The following is a 17,274-nucleotide window of genomic DNA, read 5'->3' as shown; positions in this document are numbered from 1 at the left end:
GATATCAATAATATTTTCAATTTTAACTGTAAGAATGTTATCTTTTAGAATAACCATTAAACAGATTTTATTTTTTCGTGAGTAACAAAGCCTCCTCAAAGCTAACACTTCGATCCCAAATTACAGTGTGATCAGGACTGCATATACCATTCATATTCGTGTGTTAATAATTATTTTATTAATTACTGTCGCCAGCCTCGCTGTCACAACAATGGGAAGTCGAATCCCACTAACATGAATTGAAACCTATTCATATTCGTTAATAATTATTTTATTAATTACTGTCGCCAGCCTCACTGGTACAACAATAGGAGAATCAACTCCCACTAACATGAATTTAAACACACAAGTATCCCACAGGGTAAGCGTTAGATTTCTGTAAGTCATAAAGAACTGTATAGAAAAACACTTACCCCTTTTAATGTAGGTCTGTGACCGAACGTCAGTGTGCCCCAGAGGTCTTTTGTTCTCTTTCGTTCAATGAGAGAAGAGTCTCCCCTCAGACGAGCCCCCAGCTGAAAGAATGTAAACTTCTTATGTCCCCTTGTCTAACAATATTCTAGGGTTGAAGAGTCTAGTCGACGGAACACACAGAGTTTCAGGCCTGGAGACAAAGTTTGACACAGACACAAGTGCTTGTTCAATCAGAGTACAATGTTTATTGTTTTCGGACTAATATTTATATGTTTGAAAAGGAGGTGTCATATAAAACCACCAAAACAGTGGAAAATCACCAGACTTTCTGTTTAGTCTTTCCTCCTGAACAATCAGATATGATTACATATTCAATAATACAATAACAGAACAATCGTCCATAGGCATCATTAGGAACCTTGATATGGGGAACAACAGATACTTATATCAACATAAGACAGCATGACATGATAGAACTTTCAACGAGGTTAAACAACAAGAATGAAAGGCACATCTAATATGAATAGAAGCTAATATTAATAGGAATGAATACGAATTAATACATATGATACATGAACTTTGTATTAAACACAGATGCAATATTTGTAGAGGACAGGACGAAATCCAGATTCTCACAATGATACAAACATTTAATTGTAGGTAGTCTTTATAGACATCCATCTGATTTTAACTGTAATTGTTTAGATCGATCTTCTTCCAATGATATAGTAGTAGTATCAATATTTCCCAACTAATCACTGAACCTACTAGAGTTAGTCTAAAATCATCTTCTCTGTTGGATTGGACTTTGGTTATCCTGAAATGCCGAAAGAATTATTAAATCAGGTGTGATGTCTGATTGTTTAAGTGACCATACTGTCATATTCTGTTTCTGGAAAATAAATAATAAAAAAAATAACTCCTCCTTCCTCCTAAATACATTTCTATTAGGCAATATAAAAAGCTTAATTCTGACCATTTTATTTATGATTTAGTTTCCAATAATTGGAATAGGGTTGAATTAACTCCCTCAGTTAATGATGCTTGGAAAAGTTTTTACTCTGAACTTTCGAATGTAATCCTTTACAGATATCTTTGCCTTCAACAAACATTTCACAAGTATTTGTGCTGACTCTACCGTTAATTTTTCTGACACCTCTCTACCTAGCCATTGTTTGAATCGGTCATTTTCCTTCAGTAAAATATTTCCCTCCTATGTTTTTGATGCAATTAATGAGTTAAAATAGCATATTTTCGCCTGGCCCGGATGATTTGGAAGTCAAATTTTGTAATGTTTATAAAAAACACTGAAATGTCCTTATTTAAGGCCTAGTCCTTGCTAAATCTACACCCTGTCTGGGAAACCGCCCTAAAATGTAATATAATGAGCCTGCAACAGTGTCAAAATATGACAATATGGTCAAGATTCGAATCATGTTTCAGATATAGATATATTATCTATATCATTCAGATAATCAGATATATTATCTAGAAAAATTAAAGTACGAAACAAACAGAAAATTAATAGCGAAAAATTTTCACTTCACAGATGGATTTCGATCTTTACCAACAGTTGCCACAAAGAGTCTTTTGATCATCAATGCAATCCTTGACTTTTGCCCTGAGAAAAAAAGAAAGTTTAGTACATACTTATACGAATGCATAATTCTAATAAAATCTTGAGAAGTAACTTACTGTTGAACTACTCTGCATTTGTAACTAACTGATTTGAGAGGACCAGAACTCAGTATAGATTGAAGATTCTCCAGTGACTCATCAGAACATGTTGTTCTGCAACCAAAATGGACCTGTTTACTGTTTTCCATGCCCATTCAACATTTATAGCAAATATTTATGATTCTCTTATACAATAACAACGTTGATGGGAATGACAAGGGCTACATACTGTACCTGTCTGTTTCCTTGTTGACAAGAAGAACAGTAAGGCTCTCTATTATGGCAGGATTGAAGTTCTTCACCTCAATACTTGCAAATGTACTGGAAGAATAGGACACAGGAAAATATTTCTAGTACAAATTATTTTGCTTTTTTTATAAAGGTGTACTCAGTTTTCCAACCTGGTATTATAGGAAACCGTACCTCTGTACACTTTGCAGCACAACAAAATATGTACCATCAGCACATATTATATTTTCTGTTTTATATTGTTTAATAAACAAACGGTTTAATAATAATAACACAAGTAAACAAAATATGACGTTTGATTAAATTCAAAATCATTTCACCCCAATATAATATAATATAATATGGTGTTTTTAACAGTGCTGTTGTTGGAAATTGTACCGGGTTGCAATATGTCCCTTATCGTAGGCATTTTGTGTTTATGCAAAAAGTGTAGAGAGGTTTGTACAGTATATCACAGAAATGAGTACACACCTTGGATTTTTCAAAATATTTTATTATATCTTTTAATGTGACAACACTGAAGAAATGAAACTTTGCTACAATATAAAGTAGTGAGTGTACAGCTTGTATAACAGTCTAAATTTGGTGTCTGCTCAAACAACTCAACAAACAGCCATTAATGTCGAAACTGCTGGCAACAAAAGTGAGTACACCCCAAAGTGAAAATGTCCAAATTGGGCCCATTTAGCCATTTTCCCTACCCAGTGTCATGTGATTTGTTAATGTTGCAAGGTCTCAGGTGTGAATTGGGAGCAGGTGTGTTAACTTTGGTGTTATCGCTCACACTCTCTCCTACTGGTCACTGGAAGTTCAACATGAGACCTCATGCCAAAGAACTCTCTGAGGATCTGAAAAAAATTAATTGTTGCTCTACATAAAGATGGCCTAGGCAGTAAGAAGATTGCCAAGACCCAGAAACTAAGCTGCAGCACGGTGGCCAACACCATACAGCGGTTTAACAGGACAGGTTCCAATCAGAACAGGCCACACCATGTCGACCAAAGAAGTTGAGTGCACATGCTCAGCGTCATATCCAGAGGTTGTCTTTGGGAAATAGACGTATGAGTACTGACAGCATTGCTGCAGAGGTTGAAGGGTTGGGGGGTCAGCCTCTCAGTGCTCACACCATACGCCGCACACTGCATCAAATTGGTCTGCATGGCTGTCGTCCCAAAAGGAAGCCTCTTCTAAAGATAATGCACAAGAAAGCCTGCAAACAGTTTGCTGAAGACAAACCCTATTGAGCATCTGTGAGGCATCCTCATTTTGAAGGTGGAGGATCACAAGGTCTCTAATATCCACCAGCTCTGTGATGTCGTCATGGAGGAGTGGAAGAGGACTCCAGTGGCAACCTCTGAAGCTCTGGTGAACTCCATGCCCAAGAGGGTTAAGGCAATATATTGGTGGCCACACAAAATATTGACACTTTGGGCCTTATTTGGACATTTTCAGTTAGGGGTGGACTACCTTTTGTTGCCAGCAGTTTAGACATTAATGGCTGTGTGTTAAATTATTTTGAGGGGACAGCAAATGTACACTGTTATACAAGCTGTACACTCACTACTTTACACTGTAACAAAGTGTAATTTCTTCAGTATTGTCATATGAAAAGATAAAATAAAACGTTTACAAAAATGTAAGGGGTGTACTCACATCTGTGAGACACTGTAATTCCTATGAGACCAGGTTGGTTTTCTATGTTTCTCTGGGCCTAGCAGTTCCCGAGGACTGGGACAGAGTGGCTATAACAATAATATTAAACCAGTATTCATTGACTGATATATGCCATTTACACTCAGCCATAATTAGCAGATCAGTGTCTGATGATAATGGCAATACTAAGGAGAGATGAGTACTTTATAAATATGACCCTGGACCACAAAACCAATCTTAAGTAGCACTGTTATATTTGTGGCAAAAGCCCATAAAACATTGTATGGGTCAATATAGTTTCTTTCTTTTGTGAAAAAAGGTCCAGCGAACGCCAGGTTCTGAAATGCACGGGAACAAGGCACGGGTCGACACTGTATTAGTGTAGTTTAAAATTAAAAAGCAGTGCTTAAAACCAATTTTAGGCCCCGTTTACGCTGCAGGTCTTGCCTATATCTGAATTTTTCGACCGTCCGTTTACATGTACTTTCAATTGTGTCACATATCAGATTAAAGTGCTTATACTTGCCCAAACCATTTGAAACATTGCACATGTTATTGAGCCAAGAATACTCTCTGGCCATGATGGACGAACAAGAAATGTGCTTGATGTTAGCCCTGCGATATATGTTAATTTCGCCAAACATTAAATTGATTTTGAGGAAAAGAGCCATCATTGCAGCCAGCGAATATGCTTTGATTGTTTAATCAAATTGTTTAATGTCTTTGATTTAGCCGCATCCACACTTCCTCCTCCTGATCATACGTCATAAAACTGAAGACAAGTACCAATTTGTCGCCATTTTAATTACGTACAGACTAGTATGCCTGAGAAAATCCGATCTGCCTGTTTATAGTCTAATTTATATCTATTTCTACATATGAATGAGGCCTGAAACTGATCTCGAAATATCCGAATGCATGCGTTTTTTTCCTGTTTACACTATGCTCATATCCGATCTGTGTCACATTGCAGGAAAAGATCTGAATTGGATCACATTTAACTGGCAGTGTAAACGGGGCCTTATGTGAGTAAAACACATTCATACAATGCGTCACTGTTGCTTTTTTAAAGATCGCTTGATGTGCCCTAAGCACTATTCGCACGAGATTAGTATTACCTGGGGACCTCTAGTCATTTGTATTACTTGCAAAGGCTCGGACTCAACCTGCTATCCAATCAAAGCGGTGGGCATTTACTTCCAAGTTTCTTAAATTTGGCACGCCCATTAAAACCGAGCATTTGCAGAGCTGGCCTCAAAACCTGGGTAGAAAATAGCCTATTATTTATTGATTTTGATGTTTTTGGATGTAAAAACTATGCGAACGTCATTAGGTCTACACCTCATATAAGAGTATAAAACATTAAACAAGCACGGTTCATCAGACCTTTAAAGGCGATTTTCTTATTATTTTGATTTTTTGCACCCTCAGATTCGAGAGTTTTATATAGTTGTATATATTTAAAAAAAAGTACCAAATAATGTCCTATCTTATCAAACCATACATCAATGTAAAGCTTATTTATTCAACTTTCAGATGTTTAAATCTCAATTTCAAAAAATTTTGCTGTCCAGGGTCACAAATGTCCACATGATCAACATCAATCCCCTTGGTATGACCTGTTGGTTATTATAAATAAAACAAACATTTACAGATAAAGAGGTAGGGATGTTCCTGCGGGTAACACAAGACTTTAAAGCTGCAAAAGTAAAACTTGACTCCCGCTCCGCTGCCAAACAATAAGTGCGAGTAATTAAATATCCGGTCTCTTAAATGCATTCTAAGACAAAAGGAATAGCAAAAGATGTGTTTTCAAACTAAATCGCATTAGTTTGGACATGACACTTTCCACATAATATATTTTTTATTTACTTTGAACTTCCCCTTATTTATAAATATATGAATTTAATTATAAAATACAGTATTCAATTATATACAAGGTTATTGAATATCAATATTTTTTTCTTTTCTTAAGAAACAGAACAACATACTGGAAATGAGGCATTGTATACATAATGTGACATATAATATAAGTGATACAGTACCTTCCTGGGTTGAAAGGAGTATCAATAGATCCGTTGAGCATTACAGACACATTTCCACAGGCAGTAGCAGCAAACTGGAAAATCATCATCACAAATCATACAACTATATAAGGCCATTTACATACATTATGCTCAGTGACATATTAGTAATTATTTACACATTACAGATCACAAAACATTCAAAATCATATTCATGTTATTATTCAAATGTTAAAATTAACTGTTGTGTATAACACAACATTATGAACAGTCAGCAACATAAATCATTTATTTTACTGTGTGTGAAAAAATATTATCACAATATAACAAACATAAATATTAAAAACAATTCTATTAAAATCCACAAATAATTAACCATAATTTGATATCACAGCAATACTGTTTTTTATATTTAAAGGCACAAACATGTAAACAAATACTAATTTGAAGGTCAATATGCATTTATGGTATTTTAAAGGTCAACTATTTATTCTACAGACATATTATCGAGCAAAGTGATCTCTAATGTCTGTCTTACTGTACTTAACAAAGGACTTTTGTTTTCACCAACTGCACACTGCAATGAATTTGACATTTATATTGATTTGCAAAAAAATAAAATAACTTGAGACTTTTTTTTAATAAACCGGCTAGTTTACAGCAGATTCACCCGTTGGATTCCGGTGTTTCCGTGTCTGAGATAACCACTGTGTCACGGGATAGTGACTGTGGTACATCTACAGAGGACATTAATTCTAGTGAATTATATCGGACTAGTTTTCGAGGTAAATCCACTTTTGTTCCTTCCAAAATAGAAATGCCTCGTTGGACACTTATTGTAGGCTTGTAGAAAGTGATGTTGTTTCTCTATTAAAATCATTAATGCTCATAATTTGACAAATGCACAATTTTTGGAATTGGAATCACTTAAAAAAGATTTGTCTATAGTGTTTCAAAGTGTTGATAAAGGAGGAGAAGTGGTGATTTAGTTTGAAAAGACTACGAATTTGAAATTCAGAGACAACTTTCTAATTCAGTTTTTTTACCAAAAATCGAGTATGAATCCATGAGCTCATTTTAAGACATCTGAACACAATTCTTTACAACTCTTTGTAGATTCAGGTCTGTTGACAAAAGGTGAATATGAATACATGCATGTTGAAAATCTGATTACACCAGTACTAAACCAAAAATTCACAAACCATATAGGGAAATCCCTCCTGGGAGACCTACAGTGGCAGCAATTGGGTCACATACAGAAAAAAAATCTTCTTTTGTCGACTTTCATCTACAACCTTTAGTTACATCTTTACCTTCCTAAATTAAAGACACGATGGAGTTTATCGAACTTATCAATAATGTGAAATTACCTAGTTTTTTACACAACAAATACTACAGTGTTTTGCCTTTTGGATCTTTACTAAGACACAAACCTTTGTGCATTACCTAAACTATGTATAAAACAAAGCCATAATTAAAACCTAACCTGTAATATGCTTGTCAATATGGTATAACTCCCTGAAACATTTCCGATGACATGATGAGCTGGAACAACTAAGGATCCCGCTTCAGTTGTTTAAACCACAGCACCGATGTTAGCTTATGCCAGCTGCCAGTTCTCCTGCTGCCATCTTAGTCACATTTTTCTTTAAACCTTTGTATTTAAAAAATGTGTGCTCCAGTGTACTTTCTTTCAGACATTTTCCCGCTATGCCATCAAGCAAGAGCAGTGATGTAAATGATTAGGCTTGTTCGACGTGATGCAGCGCCGCAAGATCCAACAGGCGGATGACATCAAAATACCACGAGAGCGATTCGAAAAACCATAAAAAGTTTGCTCTGGAATAGCTCTGGCAGTACTTTGATGTCATCTGCCTGTCGGATCTTGCGGCCCTGAATCAAGTCGAACAAGCCTATTGACATGATTTCATTAGCAGCTGATTGGACAGATGTGACACAAATGTAACAAATAACAAAAAATAAGCCGGTGATTGGGTATATTTCTTATGGGCCAATGACGGTCTATTTTTTATTCACACTGAAGACAATTCAAAATAAAGTATCCAATCAGAGGCCTCTTAATAGGTGGGGCCCTTAGGCAAGCCTGTGCGTTTCTCCGTGCTTACTTGTGGGGTTCCTCAAGGGTCCATTCTGGGGCCATTACTTTTCATTCTGAAAATGCTTCCACTTGGGAACATAATTAGGAAATATAAAATCTCTTTTCATTTCTACGCTGATGATTCTCAGTTATACGTTCCATTAAAATCTACACTGCAAAAAATGACGTTCTTAGTTAGTCTATTTTTCTTGTACTCCAGTAAAAATGTCTACAAAATCTTGAAACAAGGTGATTCTTGGTGAGCAAAGTGACATTTTTACTGGAAAACAAGAAAAAAAGACTAAGTAAGAACGTGGAAGACATTACAATCCGAAGGTGAATGTAAAAAGGTTCAATTAAAAGGAAGGAGACGGGAACCGGAAAACATTTAATAAACCAATTGAATAATATAGAGCAGGCAGCCCCTCACGGACGACTGCCGGCGACACACAAAAACAAACTAAAAGTCAGGCCTGATCCTCTCTCGTCAGCAGTCCTGTTGCTTATGCTCCCAATCTCCTCCGTGAGATATGCGGTCTCACGGACCGGTGTGCGCACAGCTGATTCCAACAATCAATCATGCCACTGGCCCCGCCTCACGGCTCCCGTCACGTCTTCATGACCACAGCGAATCATTTCCTCCAGCTAAATAATGAAAAAATTGAGGTGATCATTTTGATCCCTCTCAAACCAGAAACTCCATAGTTTCTATAGTTTAGACCAGGGGTTCCCAAAGTGGGGGTAGTTGATGAAAATGAAACATTAATTAATATCTAATTAATTAATATTGACAGAATCTTTTATTTAGAAAGAGCTTAAATATCCTAATTTTGCTAAGGCCTAGTCCTGATTTAAGATATTTCTTGTCCGGGAAACTACCCTTTAATGTTAAGAATGTTAGTGCAGAGATACTTTAGTGTGGCTCGCGAGATCCACATTCCTGCCGAGTTTAGCCGGACCCAAATAAACACACCTGAACTTCCTGACGACACTTCCTGTTTGGTGAGAGCGCGTGGTTTTAGATGGAGCTCCGTCAAACTTTTTCTTAATTTATTGTTTATTCCTGTTATATCTTAAGATTTATGTTCTAAATTAATAATTCCCCGAGGGTAAAACTTATCCTACAGTGTATCCCATTACAAAATCGTCATTTAACGCACAGACAATTAAATTTATCTGTGCGTTAAATGATCCAATTTATCTTTATAACCCTCAGGCTGTTCGCATTACCAGCCTTTACTTTCTGAATATTGCCTTTACTGCTTAACTCACTGCATTCATTATTACATCACTAATATCTAATGTTTCAGACATGTGTTTAACGTTACCTCTGAGTGCAGATGATGAATCTTTCTTAGCACTTCAGTCAGAACTGGAGACTTTGGAGAAGCAGACCCACGATCTACTCGAGAGGCAATCACATCTGCGAGAAAGTAAAACGGCGCTGGAAACATCCCCGGCTGACGCTAGCAAAGCTGAAGTAAGTTTCCAACCTGATTGTAATACTCCTACCACTTTTTCTCCACGTGTTTCTCTGCACAGAGCACAGGCTTCGAGAACACGACGGGCCCAAATAAATTTCACTCCTGGGAGCCGTAGTTTGCACGCGGGGTGAACTATGTGAGGATGCGGCAGTCAGAGATCCTGAAGAGGGACTTCAGGAGTCTGGTCGAAACTGTTCACAAAGCATCGCCCATGGCGAGGATCATCGTATCAGGGCCGCTTCCTACTTACTGACGAGGGAATGAAAAGTTTAGTAGACTATTTACGCTTAATAAATGGTTGTATTGAATGGTGTATTGAACAGAAGCTGCTCTTTGTAAATAATTTTGATCTGTTTTGGGAGCGACCAAGGCTTTTTCGCCCCGACGGCCAGCACCCCAGCAGCATTGGAGCGGAACTTCTGTCTGACAACATCTCAAAGACTCTACGCACCATTTGACTAGTAATTAAAAACTTTAACCATAGTCTGTGTTCCTCTCACTCAACTGTTAAAGATGTTACTGCTTCCAAATGCATAGAGAATGTGTCCGTCCACAGAATAATACAACTAAACAATAATTTATGTAAAAGTCAGAGAAAAAACCTTATTGTTATTAAACCAAAAGACAATATATTTAATGAGCAAAATCAACGTCTAAAGTTCCGGCACCGTAAGATTAGATCACTAAATCCAAAGGCAGTTTTTGTAAAGATAATGATCACAGACAACAGTTTTGATATACTATGCCTTACTGAAACCTGGCTTAAGCCAAATTATAATTTCGGTCTTAATGAGTCTACTCCACCAAGCTACCGTTATATGCATGAGCCACGTCCGATTGGTCGAGGTGGTGGTGTGGCAACAATCTTTAGAGACTTTCTTACCGTAACTCAGAGAATAGAGCATACATAGAGCATACATTTAAATCATTTGAAGTGCTTGCGTTGAAGACAATTGTTTCGAACAAAAGTAAAAAAACATTGGCTACTGTGTATAGACCCCCTGGGCCCTACACTCATTTTCTGAAAGAGTTTGTGACTTCTTATCGGACCTATTGGTTAACGTCGATAAAGTACTGATTGTCGGAGACTTTAATATCCACATAGATAGTGCTAACGATACATTAGCAGTGGCGTTTAAAGAGCTACTACACTCTTTTGGTGTAGCACAAAACATCAGTAGACCTACTCATCGATTTAATTATACACTAGACTTGATTATATCTCATTGGGGCCGACCTAACCAATATTGATATATACCTCAATGTGAAATCTTAAAATATGTACACTGCGCACTGCAGAAATCAGTCGTATAGCTCGTTAACGATAGGGTGGAACAATCACCTCAACTACTAAAGATAGTATCGTAAACAACTTGCCAGATCTGACTCCTTTAATAACCTTGCAAATAAATACAGAATCGCTCAATGACATGACCAGCAACATGGGCACTATTTTCTCTAATACATTAGAAGCGGACTACCTATGAAGTCAAAAAAGATTAATGAAAAGATCATAGCACCATGGTACAATAGCACCTCTCGTGACCTAAAAGGAGAAACGTGTAAACTGGAGAGCAAATAGAAACTAAGCCAATCAGAGGTCTTTAAAATTGCATGGAAAGAGAGTGCAAACTGTCATAAAAAAGCACTCAAAGCAGCAACGGCGCCACCAGGGGGTGGCCCCTGCCACCCCTGGCCGACTCCTGGCCACCCCACATGTTAGTAGCATCAGTTATGCATTTCATCCCTAATGCACAGGCAGGCAAGCCGCTCTAGACCTTCGATCGCACACAGAACTCCGCCCCCCCCGCCCCTCCATCCATGCCGCTGTAGCTCAGTGTGTGCCCGTCGGTCAACAATTTCAAAAGAAGTTAAGAAAGAAAACGAAGAAGACTACCGGTAAGTATATAAGTCAAAAATATTCTTTAGTAAAAGAAGACGGGGAATTATGTGTCGTGACGTACTTTTTAAGCGCCAAATAGTTACAGTATACTGTTACAGCAGCTTTTTGATGTGTCTTTGACACGTTTTGACAAGAGTTACCTAGCTAAGTTACACCATTAGCTGGTGCATGTATATGTTATGTCAATTTTCAGACAATGAAGAAAGTCCACAGACATCTCTTCTTATTTTAAGAAGAAAAGTACAGAAGGAGGAGTGAAAGAGATGGCAGGGGAGCAACAGAGGCTTGGTAATGTGAGGAGGAGGAGGATGGAGGAGAGGAACAGACAGAGCAGCATGACAAAGATACACAGCCAGCATTAGTGACAGAACACAATGACAGCAGCAGCCCAGGGACAGTCAGCACCATTGGTCACAGAAGTGTTGCAGGACACGGCAAAAGCAGTTGTTAGATGTGTTCCTGGACCAACAGGTGAAGTTACGATCACGTGGCCCTAATAATGAAATTTATGGCTAGCCTAGATAGTAACATCATCTGGAGAAATGTATGTTTTGTTTAGTGTGTTTCCATTAAATTACAAATCATGACATAATCACTTAAAGCTTTTTGATTCATGTTTATGGTAACACTTTAGAATTCTGTATCTTACTTACTGCATAACTAATAAGGAATTATTGAATTCTACTTGAATTATATCAGTAGAAGTTTCCTTAAGTCTTTCTGATAGTTTTCTACAGGCCGGTTTACTACAATAGTAGAATACAATTCTGAAATTAGCAGAGCACCTCCGTAACCTTATAGAAACTAACAAAAACAATCCAAGGATTTTATGTAGTACAATTGCTAAATTAACAAACAAACAGACTTCACCTGACCTTGCTATTCCGCCGCACCTTGGTAGCAATGAATTCATGCATTTTTTTACAGAGAAAATCAAAAAAATACGAGACTTTGAACATTGTTAGAACCCAACCTCCAAGTGTGTCTGATGAATTAATATCAACCATCACCCCAAAAGAAAAGCTACAGTGTTTTTCACCTATATAACAGGAAGATTGAATTAAACTTATTGAAACATCCAAACCGACAACATCCTTATTAAAAGAGTACATTTACATTTACATTTAGTCATTTGGCATACGCTTTTATTCAAAGCGACTTACAGTGCACTTATTACGGGGACAATCCCCCTGGAGCAATATGGAGTAAAGTGTCTTGCTCAAGGACACACTGGTGGTGGCTGCTGGGATCGAACCAGCAACCTTTGATTTATCAGTTCAGTGGTTTAACCCACTAGACCACCATCTCCACTAGAGTAACTACCTGTTGCGATTGAGCCCATTTATAACATTATCAACTCGTCAGTTAATCTAGGCCATGTCCCAGGACCTTTTAAGCTGGCTGTAATTAAGCCTCTTATCAAAAAAACAAACTTAGACCCCAATGAACTTGGAAGCTATAGACCGATTTCAAATCTCCCGTACTTGTCTAAAATACTAGAAAAAGTAGTGTCCACTCAGTTGTGCTCTTTCCTAAAAAATAATGATATACACAAAAAGTTTCAGTCTAGCTTTAGACCGCATCATAGCACTGAAACTGCGCTCGTTAAAAATTGTCCTCCTTGACCTTATTGCTGCTTTCGATACTGTAGACCATAAAATACTATTAGATTGTTTACACAATTATACCGGTATTCAGGGACAGGCACTACAATGGTTCAGATCTTACTTATCAGACAGATATCAATATGTCCATTTAAATGTGGAAACGTCAAATCTAACGCAAGTAAATTATAGATTACCTCAGGGGTCGGTTTTAGGACATTTGCTTTTCTCCAAATACATGAACCCCTTTCATGTCCCGGCTGATGGCGGACCTCTGCCACATGCTCCAGGTAAAACAGCTACGCACATCCGTGTACCACCCTCAGACGGACGGCCTGGTCGAAAAGGTTCAACCAGACACTGAAACGGATGATGCGCCGGGTGGTGGCAGAGGATGTGCGTGACTGGGACCTGATGCTGCCGTACGTGCTATTCGGGATTCGAGAGATACCACAGGCCTCCACTGGTTTCACGCCTTTCGAGCTCCTCTTCGGATGACAACCTAGGGGGCTCCTAGATATCGCTAAGGAAGCGTGGGAATAACAGCCCGCCCCTCATCGAGCACGTACGGCAGATGAAGGACCGCATCGACCGGGTGATGCCCCTGGTTAGGGAGCATCTCTCAGAGCCGAAGCGCACCCAAAAACGTTTGTATGATCGGCCTGCCCAACCTCGAGGGTTCCTGACCGGTCACCAAGTGATGGTACTCATCCCGACAACGACATCCAAGTTTCAGGCCTCCTTGAACGGCCCATATACCATCGTGGAAAGGGTAGGGCCGGTCAACTACCGGGTCCATTAGCTGGGACGACGTAAAGAAGAAAATTTTTACCACATCAATCTGCTGAAAAGGTGGATAGCCTCACCAGCCCAGATGGCCGCCTTCGCAGACATGGAACCAGCTGTAATTCCGATGAGCGACCAACTGCCGACAAGCCAGAAGCAGGATATCTGAGCCCTAGTCAGTCAGTTTAAGGACGCCTCTCCGAGCGGCCTGGGCAGATCCGAATCATTAAACACGAGATCTGGACCCCCCAGGAACCATTGTTACGCAGCGTCCTTACCGGGTCCCAGAGGCTCACCGACAGGCTATAGAGGAGGAAATCACCCGCATGAAGAAGTTGGGGGTGATAGAGCCGACCCGTAGCCCCTGGTCGAGCCCCATCATGATGGTCCCGAAACCGGATGGTACCCTCCACTTTTGTAAAGATTTTCAGCGCCTCAACCAAGTCTCCCTCTTTGATGGATATCCCATGCCCCAAATGGATGAGCTCCTAGACCGCCTGGGGAAGGCATCAGCACGTTAGACCTAACGAAGGGGTACTGGCAGGTACCGGATCCTCCCCTTTGGCCTGCATGGGGCCCTAGCTACTTTCCAGAGGATGATGGATGTCCTCTTACGGCCCCATCAGGCCTATGCGGCGGCCTATATTGATGACCTGGTCATCCACTCGGAGAGCTGTGAAGACCACCTCGATCGTTAGCGGAGTGTGCTAACCGACTTACGGAAGTCAGGACTGACAGCCAATCCACGTATATGCCACCTAGGGCTCGACCAAGCTCAGTACCTGGGATATTGTGTTGGACGAGGACTAATCCAACCTCAGAGCAGGAAGGTGGAGGCAGTGAGGGATGCCACCCAGCCACGGACCAAGACCCAGGGACGAGCTTTTATGGGGCTGGTGGGATATTACAGATGTTTCATCCCTAACTTCTCCTCTATAGCCAGTCCCCTGAATTACCTGACCAGAAAGGGGCAGCCAGAGAAGGTTATCTGGACCCAGGAGGCTGAGAGGGCGTTCCAAGCGTTGAAGACAGCACTGACATCATCCCCGGTGTTATACGCCCCCGACTATGGCTGCCCCTTTACACTCCAGACCGACGCCTCAGACAAGGGAGTAGGTGCGGTGTTGTCACAGACTCGGGAGGATGAGGAACATCCCATCGTTTACATCAGCAAGAGGCTCACCCCCGCCGAGTCTCGGTACGCAAACGTGGAGAAGGAGGCTTTTAGCCATAAAGTGGGCAGTCCTGGAGCTCAGATAATACCTGCTTACAGATCATGCCCCCTTGCTGTGGATGGCAAAGGCCAAGGAATCCAACGCCCGCATAACACGTTGGTTTCTGGTGCTCCAGGACTTTACCGTGGTACACAGGGCTGGAGTCTCCCATGGCAATGCAGACGGTCTGTCGAGATTCTGGTCAGGTTGGACATCCCAGTCAGGAATAGCCCCCTCCCCCCCACACCCACCTAGGTCATATGGTCTCGGAAGGTCCCGACGCCCCACGTCGACGCTTAGGGGGGTGTGTGGTGAGTCACCCCTCGCGCAATCAGCGTCGCCAGGGAAACAGACAAGACACAGCTGCCGATCGTCAAGGCACCAATTAAAGGAGCATAAAAGCCAGCAGAACAGAAGACAGGGGGCGCTAATACTCCCATGCAAGCCTCAGCTAACTTACATGTCTTCTGTTCTCCAGGCTCGGACGATTGACGATCGGCAGCTCTCAAAGGAACCCACATTGAAGGCACGACTGCACAGTGGACGGATTAGCACTTGGGCACGGAGATCATGCAGAACTGGAAGAAGCATTCCCAGAACTAGCACTCCCATGCCTGGCATCCACCAACAACCGGACCTTGCAGCGAGCACTCCACACACCACTTCTAATAAATTACCCTGCCTTGGCTAAGAAAACTGTCTGTTGTGTGTAGACTAATTAGAGATTACGCCAGCTACAGCTGCGGACTGACTGAATATCCCAGCTCCATCTAAGGCAATTCCACCACCACCCAAGAGAAATACGACCATCTGACCATCCCAGCTCAGACCATTCCATCCCCAACCAAGAGCAAAGACGGACTACTTGTCACATTAATGCTGAAGCTATAATACTTGGTATTTAATGCTAAACTTACATCACATGTCAGGAGTTTGAAGACATCTGATTGGAGGTTGCTGGGTGGGTGTTTGTGGGGAGTGGGGGGCTCTTTGGTTGTGGTTGGGGGGATTTTAATAGTCGGGGCTGTGTGGGTCTGGTTTGGTCTTATTTTGTAGTCGATGTTGGACAACAGAGGAGTAAAGTTACAACATGACATTACTATTTTACCTGGTTGTTCCTGTAAAGCTGCTTTGGAACAATGCACATTGTAAAAAGCGCTATATAAATAAACTTGAATTGAACAAGCGTAATTAGGGACTTAATGGAGCGCTGCGCAGATTGATCGTGTTAAGTAACCCGAGAGCGATTCAAATCCAGACCACTCCGTATGCTTTACAATCACTCTAGCGTAGGTTTATTGTCATATGCCGATTAATCTGCAATGTGCCGCATAAAGACCTTGGCTGCGTCCACATACCCCCACTTGTGTGCATGCGAAGCGAAGGAAGAGCGCAAGTCAGTCCAATGTCTTAAAAAGGCTGAAGGGCAGTGCACTTAACACACGCTAAACCCACACTAGCGTGAATACCCCTGTGGAGCGGTATTGAGGCTAAGCGTATCCCATCATGCATCATGTTCTGGATATAAATCATTAGACTTTTTGCTAAGGTCTCACGAGATGTTGTTGAAAGCTTTCCAGTGCATGTTATAATACTACTTTTTAAGGTTATATCTTTATTTCTTCAACGGGTTTTTTCTTTCGTTTTTGATACAATACAAATAAAGCGCCATAAAAAATAAATCTGACTTGACTATATGATTACATATTACATATAATTTCGTAGTAAAACGTAGTGTTACATATTTTATTGGTGAAAACTCCAAAGTTATGTATTTTGTACTTTTTATCTTTGACTATAAGCAAAACAACTAAAGTCATATACCTGTAAAAACCCAGAAAAAGGAGAAAACACAGAAGACAGACATACCCACATACAAACGCTCCACACACACAATATGCACACATATTTACTAGGGATGAGCGAGTACAGCTTTATCTGTATCTGTTAACCATATGAATTATCTGTATCCGTATCTGTACTCGGACTGGGCGGGGCCTAACCAGGAAGTGGGCGGGATTTAACCCGGAAATTGGGTCGGGTTGTCTTGAGATGGGCGGGGCTTTAACCGGTATGTTATTTTAAGCATGCAATTGATATGGATTGATCAGAAATTGTTATATTTAATGCTGATTAGAAAAATATTTACATGACAGCATCAGCATTGA

At 40.2% G+C, this 17,274-nt stretch overlaps 1 protein-coding gene across 2 annotated transcripts in view; it reads right to left on the bottom strand.

Moving 5' to 3' along the window:
• Positions 1-17,274, bottom strand: part of LOC130412937 (ADP-ribosyl cyclase/cyclic ADP-ribose hydrolase 1-like) — a 45,500-nt gene that overhangs the window by 5,759 nt on the left and 22,467 nt on the right. Inside the window, exons 5-10 of one of the 2 annotated variants that reach the window (XM_056737752.1) lie at positions 6,039-6,112; positions 2,326-2,412; positions 2,110-2,205; positions 1,982-2,035; positions 344-604; positions 106-246 (exon numbers count right to left, since the gene is read on the bottom strand). In XM_056737752.1, coding sequence (XP_056593730.1) covers positions 535-604; positions 1,982-2,035; positions 2,110-2,205; positions 2,326-2,412; positions 6,039-6,112 — 381 coding nt within the window. In that variant the 3' untranslated portion in view covers positions 106-246; positions 344-534. Of the gene's footprint in view, positions 1-105; positions 247-343; positions 605-1,981; positions 2,036-2,109; positions 2,206-2,325; positions 2,413-6,038; positions 6,113-17,274 lie in introns of those variants that run through there. The other variant, XM_056737751.1, reaches the window with a different exon arrangement.

Source organism: Triplophysa dalaica, chromosome 23, assembly GCF_015846415.1.
Source record: "Triplophysa dalaica isolate WHDGS20190420 chromosome 23, ASM1584641v1, whole genome shotgun sequence".
NCBI lineage: Eukaryota > Metazoa > Chordata > Actinopteri > Cypriniformes > Nemacheilidae > Triplophysa > Triplophysa dalaica.
This window is presented reverse-complemented; position numbering and strand designations above follow the sequence as displayed.